At 36.1% G+C, this 13,293-nt stretch overlaps 1 protein-coding gene across 1 annotated transcript in view; it reads right to left on the bottom strand.

Annotated features, from left to right (window-relative positions):
• The window catches only part of LOC132151636 (receptor-type tyrosine-protein phosphatase gamma-like), an 81,917-nt gene that overhangs the window by 49,670 nt on the left and 18,954 nt on the right, over positions 1–13,293 (bottom strand). The window contains exon 3 of the mRNA XM_059559892.1: positions 11,967–12,050. Within this exon, the coding sequence (XP_059415875.1) occupies positions 11,967–12,050 (84 nt within the window). The remainder of the gene's footprint in view (positions 1–11,966; positions 12,051–13,293) is intronic.

The raw sequence follows: 13,293 nt of genomic DNA, 5'->3' as shown, positions 1-13,293 counted from the left end.
ACCATCTGTTTGGGCTAGCTGAGTCATTTAGCTCAACAGCTACCACTCTGTGTCACATACCCTTCAGTCCGACGGGCACATGTTTGTCTCAATCCACTATCTTTGTTACCAGCCGTAATCCCATTAACCTTGCAGATAAATAACCTGACTGTGGTTGCCACGGGAACGCTGACTGTGTGGAGATTGCCTTGTCATGTCTGTTTTGTCCCCCCTGAGAAAATGGGACACGTAGCGCACACTTTGGCAGCCGTCACACTTTTTGGCAAGGCTCCGCTCACCAGTCGTGTTCAATCTAACCCTCTGCGGTCTGTACACCACACACGGTCGACAGGAAACAAACATGCAACGCTGATGCGATTGATAGTGACAGTGGAGCTGGCTGGGGTTTGAACGGGACACCTGCGGTTATTTTCCAGGGTCACTTATAGCTCCGAATGATGCAGCAACAGGCCTGATCAGATCTAAATCTGGACAAATATAGGTACAACAAAGTTACAAATCAATGAGATGTGAATTATGCAGATTCGGTCACAGATTGTAAAGCATTATTCGGTGAAAGAGGCTTGTTGTTCGAAAGACTAAGTTGTGGCTGCTATGAGCTTCACTGCAGGAGTGACTCATAAATGAACAAGCAAATGATTGTTATGCTTCAAAAAGAATTAAACATGTTAGTCAAGGGAAATTAGGAATTCGGAAAGTGCCTTTGTGAACCGATTATTGATATGCATATTCAGATGAGTGACTAGAACTAGAAGTATTAATATTCATGGTAAAAATATGCTAAATGCTCTTAATTCGAAGAGAAATGAGAAGCAATAAACAATCTGTCTTAAAGGATTAGTTCACACAAAAATGAAAATGCTGCCATTATTTAAACACCCTCATTTCAGGCACGTACAGTCTTTCCTCCATGAAACATAATGTATTAATCTGAATAGTATTAAAAGTATCACAAGTAGACAACACGACTCAAAAGCTATACATTTTCTGAAGGCATGTGAAATGATTCGGTCATGAAGTTCAACTCACTGACTCCCCTGCCCCTCCGGGGGTCTGCACAAATCTATCCCATGGCTTCAGAAGACTTGAAATATAACTCATGAATTGAATTTTATCATACTTTAATGCTGCTTTTTGCATCCTTGTTGAGACTTGACAGCCTGAGCCTTCATTGTAACTGCATGGAAAAGACTGGCTAATATAATTCATTAAATGTCTCCTAAATTTCACCCATGGATGAAGGAAAGTCATGCATGTTTGGAGCAGCATGAGCATGCATGAAGTATATCCTTTAATAATTCAATTCAAATGTTTTAATCAGTTTGATGGACTCAAAAATCAAGACAAGTTTAGTTATACTAAACCCAATTGATATAGATATAAAATACTTTGCATCTTAAAGAGTTAAATTACAACTGCTGTTTCAATGCATTAGGACAGCTTTTAACCATGCCAATTTTCTTAAATTCTTACATTTACCTCAAATCGTCTTCAATAATATAAAGAAAATGGAAAATGCACAATGCCGCTTTTCTTGTAATGATTGTTTGAAAGAGGATCTTAGTTTGAACTACTCTGAGCTGTTCAGTCACAGAAAATCTGAAAGAGTATGACAAGAGTATGACATTTCATATTTGAGACATGAGGTAAAAACTGAAGGCTTACTTATAAAAAAAATAGTCTTAGAGCAATAAAAGAGGAATGAATGATACCTCAAATCCTGTGGCTTATGGAAAGCTGTAATAAAACTTTTCTAAGCAATCAGACACATGGTTTTTAACTAGTGGAAAGTAAACAGGTGAAAAAATCTCTTAGACTTACACTGAATGTGAGATCTAGAGACCAGGACATCACAGAGACTCTTATGACATGAACTGCATAGAAACATCAACATAGGCCTTACCAAAACATTATCCTGGACCATTCACCTCATTAGAATCTGATTTTTGCTTTGAATGCAGAAGCCTTCCCATACTTAAAGCTTTGTGACTGAATCATTTTTCAAACATTATGTAACCTTCATTAGAAAAAAGAAATGTGTAACAGGAAAATGGGCTTTGTTGCTGATCGGTGCGATATAACTGAACTCATTAATTGATACCTTTCAGACTGAATTACACCCTTTATCTCACTGAAGATTAGACTAGAATTAACAGTATTTTGCCCACGATAATGAGTCTAGAACACATACACACAAGCAAACCAAACAACTCAAGTCTCTACAAATGACTCTAACAGCTGTTTGACAAAAAAAGGGGGGAAAAAGAGTGACCAATAAGATACATAAGAACTGAATTGCACTGAAATACCACCATTCATAAGTTTGGGGTCAGTAAGGATTTTTTTTTATTGATACTTTTATTCAACAAGGACATGTTAAACTGATTAAAAGTAAGAGTAAAGGCTCTTACGTTGTTACAAATAAATGCTGTTAGTGTCATGGTTTCCACAAAAATATTAAGCAGCACAACTGTATTCAACACTGATAATAATAAGCACCAAATCAGTATATTAAAATGATTTCTGAAGGATGACGTGGCACTGAAGACTGGAGTAATGGCTGCTTTGCCATTACAGGAATATATCATATTTTAAAATGTATTAAAAAAATTATTTTAAAATCGAATTATTTTTTACTCATTTTTTATTAATAAATGCAGCCTTGGAGAGCATAAAATACTTCTTTCAAGTCAGTACAGCAGTTTTTATTCTTGAAATGTGCTGTGAGGCATATTATAATAATACATAATCCACCTAAAAGCTTCCTTTATATCTAGAATGGCATGTTCTAGAACACTAATCTTTGACCCATTCTTCTTAAGTATCTCGGCTGCGTTCCACTTGCATAGTGAAACAGGACAAGTAAGGAAATGATAAATCAAAGGTCTATTTGAGTCTAATTAGCTGGCGAATGGCATTCCAGACAAAACATGGTCCGCCTCTAGTTTTATCAGCCTCCATCTTAAGATACTTTACTATGTAAAAAAAAATCTCTTTCCTGTTCGGAGTAGTTATATGAAGAGTTCAAGTGAACTGGATATTATCCCACACCCTGTGAAACTTTATTTAGGAGGCTGAAAATAAGAAACTTTGGGTTTCAGTGCCTGGAAGTTTAATGGTTTGGAACATTCTATTTTAATTGCATATAAACCTCTTTACTGATTTTACAACTCCCAGAATCTTAAAAGTATTTTATGGATCTTGTGACCAAAAAAAAAAAAAAAAAGTCCAATCACATAAATTTTACACTATGAAAGCTATGTAATATTTTTTTAATGACAAAAAGCGTAATAATTTGAAGTAAATAAGAGCAGTGATTTCTCAGGGCATCTATAATAAATAATATATTCTTATGTATTCTTCTATTATTCTGGTGAGCATATCATGAATTATGAATAGCCGAGGATATGGCTGTAGCCACAGGCGCTGTGAGAAGGATTCACACAGAAGAAAAACTACAACAAGAAACTTAACTGTGAATTAAAATTAAAAGGTAAGTAATTAGCTGGTATTTTCTGGATGATAACTATCTAGCATGTAGCTGCATGTTCTACAGTCCACCCTACAGTGTGTTCATTTCCTCTCCTCCTGTTCAGACAGAGAGATATGATCACTTCCATTGTATGCAGAGGCTATGTTATGGGTGGGGAGGAAAGTTTCACCAAACAAACCCCTCCTCACACAGGGTCACGTTAAGAAAACCCTTGTGTTGGCAGGGAGGGTAACCTTAGATTTCTCTTAGCCTGCTAGGCTGCACGTAACTGTTTAGACTTAAATGCCAATCTAAGCTTTTTTTCTAGCACTTATGTATTGCTTGTAGAAAGGAAAAATATTAATTCATAGAGATCTCAACAAATGACACAAAGTGTTTACCTGTTAATAAACTACAGTACATTTTCAATTCAAGTCCATCTTAAATGCTTTTTGATGTATGACAAATACAGCAACGACTTCAGAAAAATAACAGGCTTGACAAATCGTTTGCTTATGGTACTGAAATGTGCTTTTAAAACTGATATTTCTACAAATAACTAAATTGTTTAAATAAAACCATGAAATAAAAGAGGAAATTTTAATTTGACTTGAAGAAAAGACAGGGATAATGATCACTTCAATTAAATTGCGGACATTTGCTAATATATGAAGAATTCCCAGGAGTTTTTTTAGATGTTATTTTTCACCATTGTGTTAAAATAAAATTAAAATAAAATAATTAGGGGTGTAATGTATGGAAGTCACGGTTTGGTTCATGCAGTGTGATGATGAATACAGTCAGTCACATGCAATCAATCCAGAAGGGGTGCGTACGTGGTAATGCAATGCTAACAGTCACAACAGGAAAGAGCGGAAGAAGAGACAATCTATGCACCAACCCAAAACAAGAACGGTGAGCTCATATGGCACATAAGAGCTCGAAGAACCGCCTGCTTGTTTTAAATCAGCAGTGTGGGAAAGTTCCTGGCTTTAGAGATTCACCGGTCCATCAGCCATAAATTGTTTTTTTTGTTGTTGTTTTTTTTTTGGCTGATCTCTATTCCGGAATTGCACACAAACTGCATTTGTGTGGAAAATTAAATATTATAAGTCTGTAAACAGGAGGCTAACAGAAGCAAGAAATGCTTAAGACAGACACAAAAAGGAGAAAATACCATAACAGGCAGATCAAGGTAACTTTGCAATGTGAAAAAATATTGGAGGAAAAATATAAATATTGACTTGGGGTGGTGGTTTATATGAATGTATCTCAGAGGGGAATTTACCATCTTCAGAAAGGTTCTTATTGCATTTTCTTTTACACTGACTTGCATATAATGCATATTTCAACGCTGCTTTATTTACATCAGTAATCAAGGAAATGCTATATCTCTGCTGTTCTATAAGCACCACCTGCTGTCAGAGAAAACATTAGCATTTTCATTCAGTTTGTCTGCAGTTTTTGTTTTGTGTCAGGTGTTTTAAGAAGCAAAATTTCACAAATCAAATGTCAGACCATTCTGTTTTTGCTTTAAATCTTGAAATAATTATCTAATTCAAATCAACAACTCCTCAAGATACATGTATGTAGCACTACTGTCTGTTCAAAATAAATGGAAAACAAATAGCATTGGGTATTTGTTGCATTTTCCGAACACGTATCGAACCAAGACCCTAAAACCAACGTTTTAAACCGTGTATTCTGTGTACCATTACACCCCTAATATATATATATATATATATATATATATATATATATATATATATATATATATATATATATATATATATATATATATATATATATATATATATATATATATATATATATATATATATATTATACATATATACACACATACATACAGTACATACACACATACATACATATACATACAGTACAGACCAAAAGTTTGGACACACCTTCTCAAAGAGTTTTCTTTATTTTCATGACTATGAAAATTGTAGATTCACACTGAAGGCATAAAAACTATTAATTAAAACATGTGGAATTATATATGAAATTATATACATAACAAAAAAGTGTGAAAAAAACTGAAAATATGTCATATTCTAGGTTCTTCAAAGTAGAGCTTCAAGAGGTCGTCACCTGAAATGGTCTTCCAACAGTCTTGAAGGAGTTCCTCGAGAGATGCTTAGCACTTGTTGGCCCTTTTGCCTTCTGTCTGCGGTCCAGCTCACCCCTAAACCATCTCGATTGGGTTCAGGTCCGGTGACTGTGGAGGCCAGGTCATCTGGCGCAGCACCCCATCACTCTCCTTCTTGGTCAAATAGCCCTTGATGCCTTCAGTGTGACTCTACAATGTTCATAGTCATGAAAATAAAGAAAACTCTTTGAATGAGAAGGTGTGTCCAATCTTTTGGTCTGTACTGTATATACATATACATACATACATATATACACACACACACACATGGGTCAAAGACAATCTCATTATTTTCATCCACCATTATTACAGCTCAACATCCAAAAAAACTCATTTCTACAGTAAAAGCATGGAGGTGGTAATATCCTGTCCTGGGGGTGTTTCTCTGCAACAGGGACTGGAGCACTTGTCAGGATAGAAGTATAACCCTGAGTATAAGATAGCTTCAGAATTTATGCATATATGATGCTGTTTTCTTCAGAATTTCTACCTCTGCATCTTTTCTCTAAACATTCAGTCACTTTACGCCACATTTAAACAGCCTGGAATACAAATCCTTTTTTGGATACGTTCTCCTTTCTCTGAGTAATCAGAGAACATCTAAGATCATTCTAAGCATCTCCTTCTGCTATATTCCGTTATGTTAAACAGAGATCCCATCTGATTTAAATTCTTAATAAAACTAGTTTTTCCAGAAAGGACAGGCACTTTGCCACAAAAAGCTTCGAGGATGATATAGGAGCCGGATTTCTCACCCAAATTGTTTCCTGTCTTAGCGATTTATCATAGCAAATTATGAGAGCTCATCTTGCATAACCATCTAGGTTGGCCATCTTGACCCATCAATCACAGAGGGTTGCCAGGGACACAGAAAAATGATTCTGGGGAATGTCGATCTAATTTATTTTAGCATCCAACCACAACAGGCTGTCATGGTGCTACATTTACATCTCATAAATGACCGGGAACGACCGCTGAAATCCTTAGCTAGCTCATAATCCAACATTTTGAAGTTGTGAACTATTATGCAGTTAAAAATGGAATCTTAATGAACCAGAATTCACCCTAAAATGTTGAACTGTTCATGTAAATAAAATACGCAAACTGCTCCTGTAATAATAGCATGTTGGGACGATGAAGGCTGTCAGACACAGATACTCTCTCTTTAGCACAAAGTGAATATTTGCTCAGATATATCGAGAGGAAAGAGGAGGGAAAGAGGTAGAAAGGGGAGAGAGAGAAGGAGAGGGAGAGGGAATGAGAGAATACTGGCAGAAGAAAATGAAAACCTGGCAGAATATGAGAGGAAAAATATGAGTAATGATGCGTGCCCGTACCTCCTGGGGGAGACCCTGCAGTGTGGCATATTATCTGTCCCTTTTGAAAAATACCTTCACACACACGCACATTTTAAATAAACCATAATCAGATCTCGCCTTGCAAGCTCTACAGTCATTTCCTGGGCTCCTACCTCATTCGAATCCACCCTAGCAGGGCATATAGAGTCTTTTTGTCTTCCTAAATAAATCTAATTACATTTAACAACTACTTTTACATAGATCTGCATTTATGAACAGAATGAAAAGTGTTTAATTATGAAGTCGTTTACATATGCAGCTGCAAAGGTGGTCACATTATGTTGACAGGCAATTAGTGGTATGTCTCGGCAATTAAAGATACCTGACAATTAGCACTTGGGTATATCATTTTCTAAAGCAACACGGTATTGAACCGAGTTCCAAAAAGATCATATTCCTAGTGCCAGAATTGCAAGTGCATCTGTCACAAAAATAGCAACATTATTTGTTATGTCACATGGGAGAGAGTAGAAAATTATAACAGCTTATGCCGAGCATGGACAAATTGCATCAGCAAAAAGGGGAAAATGTGGTCCAAACTCACATGTAGAGACAGTGAGACCAAATAGTCACATTTAAAAAGTTCTAAGCAGTAGTTTATATTGAGTTACAGTATAGCACTAATGTGTGGATTGCTAGTTTACCCAAAAATGAAAATTTGATGTTTATCTGCTTACCCCCAAGGCATCCAAGATGTAGGTGACTTTGTTTCTTCAGTAGAACACAAACAAATATTTTTAACTCAAACCATTGCAGTCTGTCAGTCATATAATGTAAGTAAATGGGAATCACATCTTTGAGTCATAAAAACATACACAAACAAAAACAAATTAAACCTTGTGGCTCTTGACGATACATTGATATGTAAAGACACAAATGATCGGTCTGTGCAAGAAACTGAACCATATTTATATTGTTTTTTAACTCTGATTTTCACCGCAATGTCAGAACTGTCCTTGAGCACGTTCACAACAGCCAACGCCTGACGTGTCTTCTTCTTGCTTTACGGCGGATCATAGACCGTCACCTATCTCTCAAATGGACCATGGACACTCTATCTACAATCTCTGTATTCTTTTTGGCTCATTAAAAATTAATCTTGCTGCCGCGTTCTGAATTAATTGTAAAGGTTTGATAGAATTGGCTGGAAGACCTGCCAAGAGGGCATTGCAATAGTCCAGCCTGGACAGAACAAGAGCTTGAACAAGGAGTTGTGCAGCATGATCTGAAAGAAAGGGCTTGATCTTCTTGATGTTGAATAAAGCAAATCTGCAGAATCGGACAGTTTTAGCAATGTGGTCTGAGAAAGTCAGCTGATCATAACTCCAAGGCTTCTAGCTGTTTTTGAAGGAGTTATGGTTGGTGTGCCTAACTTGATGGTGAAATTGTGATGGAACGATGTTTTTTTTTCCAAGCAACCCATAGTGTTAGCTAATCATTACAAGTGTCATCTGCACATTTGTAACACTTCTTTTTCATACTTATTGTATTATCTTACTGCATATAAATGAAAAGGCGTAAATCACTGTCAGCAGTGCTAGCTGATATTAGTGGGACTGTCCTAAAAATGACACGAAGGTTAACAGTTTCAAATTGAGAACACACAGAAAACCTGAAAAAAGGCAGAGCCTTTGGTCCAGAAGTCTGAAAGTCTTTACAAAAGGAATACATTTTGTTACTAATTATATTATTAGCATAAATATGAAACAGAATGGAAATTTAACTTTAAAATGTAGAGGGAAATTTCTCAGTCTCTTTTTGCTTTAATGTTTTTTTTTTTTTAAATGTTTTTCTTAATTTTAAGCCATTACCTTAAAATTTATTTTTAGATTAATTTCCTGTATTATATTGGTCTCTTACTATCTTAGATATTTGAATCCCATTGTATAATGGAGTTCAATGAATGAATCAAATGTTATATTTTAGCAGTAAAACATATCATAAGATGCATTTTTTGGTCAACCAGTTACAAAAAAAGAACTCGGGTGATACCACGGCAAGCAATTTTGGATGGAAGTACCATGGTTCTTTGGTACTGATTGACACCATGTTTATCTGCCATGGTATTTACACAATACACCAAAGCATTTCAAAGAATATAATAGTAATACCGCGGTACATGTCCACAATCATGTTATTGACATAGCACCATGTCCAAAAACCCTGACTGTACCATTTCTACTAGGGCTGGGCGATATGGTCAAAAAAATTATCACTATAAAATGTTTCATATCAGTCGATATTGATAATTATCACTATAAATTTCACATTTTTATTTCCTTCACGTTGCAGGCTGAAATACTAATATTATTACTTTTGGTTGTCTCTTACAAATGCACATTTGACAGTAACTTGAGTTGACAGTATACTGAGTTAGGAGGATGCAGATGTAAATTTATCTTTAATAAAAACAGTAACATCTGTAAAAATTGTAACAACCTCATTTTTTATATGGTTAAATGTAATTGATCTGACTGTTTGAGTTTTATTAAAATGAACCATTGGTCTTCCATAGTACCATACATTTAGATCAGGATAACAACACACAATACCATGGCAAAAAAATATAACCATATGGTTTCAAGGTATTTGAAGGAAAACAGTAGTCTAAATCAATTTATTATAAATGCTCAAACGCTAGAGCTTATTCGCAAACAAATACTGTAATTATATTCCATTACTCCTTTAATACATTTAATACATGTCTACATTAATAAAATAATTCACATTCACCCACATTTCTGCCACAACACCATGGAGGTAGTGTTCCTACAGTAAATCCATGGTAGATGATGGCGATTTGTAGACCGAAAAGCCTTCTGACTTTCTAGTTGCTTACAGTGTTTCTCCTGTTTGTCAGCATGGTTTCATCCGGCTTTAAATTAGTTTAAATCACAGTCATTTGTGTTCTTCACTGAATTCAAGAGCTAAACTCTGGATCTCAATCACTGTTTAGTGGTCACATGAGCGAGACTTAGCAGCAAGGAAACGCATAGATGCTCTAGTAAGCTGACATTATCAGGGGGTTTAACTTGACAATGAACAGACAGCACAGTACTCTGACACGGACAAGCTGCAAAACAATGAAACTGAATCAAAAACAGACAAAAATGACGGTTAAAGTGTCTGGTGAGACGATAAAGCCATTGTAAGAGGGAAAAAAATGTGAGAAAGTCAAGCAAAAATGCACAAACAAGCGCAGCAGGCAGCTATTGCTTGTGAATTGAATCATAAACACTTCATGCTGACTAGCCTCATTAATGCTTTCAGAGGAACTGCTGTGGAACCACAGCTATACCTGAGAAACAACAACATCTGTTCAAAACACTCTATAGGACGAAATCAAGCTACATCACTCCAAAACCAAACCTAGAGGAAATCTGAAATGCTTATAGATTGCCCTTTCATATTTGTGGAGTTATGTTGGGTTTGAGAACCGGTTGGGTTTCAGATGTTTCTCTTAAAATCTGTTAGATTTAGGAGGTCTAAAAATAGAACCAAATGAAAGAAGTGTTGACATAGAAGCACAGATCATTTGAGTTCATATTGAGAACTCTTCTACTCTTCTTCTATAGACTTTAAGTATCTTGCAAGTTTGGTTCAGAATTGAATTCATTCCCTATTATTCCCCATTGCTAAATTCCAATTCAGTTTCCGCAGTAAACATGATCCAGAATAGCAGCTTGAATTTGAATGTAACAATGTAAAATTAATTGAATAAAACAAAATAATATAACCACTTGCAAATAAGTCTTATTTTATTTGAAAATAAGTCTTTAAGTTTGGACGGACGGATGGACAGATGGACAGAAAGACAGATAGACAGATAGATAGACAGATAGACAGATAGACAGATAGATAGATAGATAGATAGATAGATAGATAGATAGATAGATAGATAGATAGATTCACTAAAATAAAAGGGTGTCAATTCCTCATTTCTGAATTTTGCACAACTCTGGTTTCTTGGCAAATCTGAGCACAGATTGTAGCACTAGAGTTGCATGTGAGACTACTACTGTGTTTTTATTCTCACGAGATAAAAAAATAGAAACATGAGACTATCTCTATTCCCATTCCAGTCAAACACAAACCAGCTATTGAGACATTAAAGAGATCATTTGGGGTTTTCTTTCCTACAGGGGGATATGAAAAGCAAACACAAAAAATCTGAATCTCAGAAAACAGTATCTTTTGACATAGATCATTGGATCATGGAAACGACATTTGGAAAATGCTGCATTATCTATTAGAGCTGGCACACACTGAGGGAGAAAGCCTCGCAGGGCTTATCGCATGACTTAACGTAAATACACATATATGGCTGCCAGCAAGTCAAAAGAAAGGAAAAAGCGCCATTTAAAGATCATTCCATGCTAGAGGGCTGCTGAAACCACAGGCATAAATGTTCCTCATCCCTCTGAGCATCGACACAAGTCAGAATGCTGGCAAAGAACAAGCGAGGACTGGTCTGTCAGAGCTGATGAAGCGAATAGTTCAGATGCCCATAGGAACGAGAGGAGAAAGAAAAAAGAGTTAGAAATTAAAAGACAAAAGAACAGCTGGAAATACGAGAGGTGGGGGGTAAAGAAATCCACCAGAGACCATTAATTGATTCTTTTTAATAACTCTCAATAAATACGAAATAAGAACTATCCAGCAATTTGCTGAGTTAGATGAGTTATAGATTATGCAAAAAATGCCCTAGTCGATAAAAAGCATGCAGCATTTCCAACTGATTTTGTCCTGTGGCTCTGAAGTGGTCTTTTCCTGCTGCAAAACATGTAAAACTACTAGACCAAACCCACCTGCTGCTTTTCAGAAGGAAATATACTCATTAAATTTCCCAATAGGGTTGATTCTCCACAGACAGACAGGTTTATGCTGAGTAAACAATGTTGCCATTGCATACTGATGCTGTGCACAAATTTTCATTGTTTATTGGTCGAAGAAGAGAGTGACTCACCTGAATACGCCCAATAGGGTTCCCCAGACGCCCTCCGCTCTCTTTGAGTGGCTGAGCTCCCACGATGCTCTGTTTCCACATGAGCTGTCAGAGATAAATCAGATGACACTATAATGACTTTCCATTAGCATTCAGTGCAAAACACAATCAATAATGCAATATGGTCCACCTTAGAAAATACTCTATACTGCAGCTCCTAATGCCTGTATTCTTACCTCCATCATTTAACTAGAACTGCAAACATGCCGTGTCTCTTGACAGAGTAATCAAAAGTAATAATAACACTAATAATAACACCCAAAGAGTACTCAGCAGGCCTCAGAATCCTGTGAAAAACCTGGCCCTTTGCTCCTCTCATTAGAAACACTCACACAAGCTGAAGTTCCGGGCGCCGTAATTACTAAAGAACAGCATGATTCGTAATTCTGAAAGAGTCGTAGGAGATCGTGACTCGTGCTTAACAAACAGAAAGTTTCTTTTTGATCATCAGGCTTCTTTTAGTCTCACTTGTCAAGTCAGAGCTCATGAATTGATCGACTAAGAAATTGGACCAACAGAGCAGAAATAATAGCTTTTACCCCCCCAATGTAGAACAATGTAGAACCGCAATATTATTTTGGTCTAATATTTGAGATCACTGTAGATAAATGATAAATGATTTTATAACAGATTTAAAAAACTTTCCATGCAGTATTTTTCCAAAACCATTTATCCATCTGTGCCAACCTGCAATATAGGCCAGCGTTATACATAGCTCTTTATATGGTTGACTAGTGCACCTTTATTCCGTTCTCAGCTACTGAACTCTGTAGCCGCTTTAAAGTGATTATTTGGCTCTTTGTGGCTTCTTTCATAAGTCTCCTTCTGGAGGGACAGTCTTTTCTATGCAGTAGCTGGATAGCTGACTTTGTGATTACTGAACAAAAAGTACCCTCTGGGGCATCTGATCGACATGGAGATATAGGGACTTTTTTTCCATTTCTGCTTTGTTTAACTTTAACTTTCACAGAATAATCTTTAGTCTTCATTTCCACCGCTTACAAATTCACACCTGAGCAGTGATTGGTTAGCCGTGTTTCTTTCTAAAATGCAGTGGTTATTTTAATGATGTGCAGGTTGTTACGGCTATTCCTTTTTACCCAAGCAAAATCAGCTGTAACAAAACAACTGAAAACTTATGCAAACAGCATATTAGTAAATAATTTTAATAATAATGTAATAACAGCATATAATTGCAATAATATGTAAAATTGAATTCTATGTACACACACACACACGCATACGGTTATTCTGTGTCAACTCAACCAGACAAAAATGACTTCAGGAA

This window comes from Carassius carassius, chromosome 10, assembly GCF_963082965.1.
Source record: "Carassius carassius chromosome 10, fCarCar2.1, whole genome shotgun sequence".
In the NCBI taxonomy this organism is placed as follows: domain Eukaryota; kingdom Metazoa; phylum Chordata; class Actinopteri; order Cypriniformes; family Cyprinidae; genus Carassius; species Carassius carassius.
This window is presented reverse-complemented; position numbering and strand designations above follow the sequence as displayed.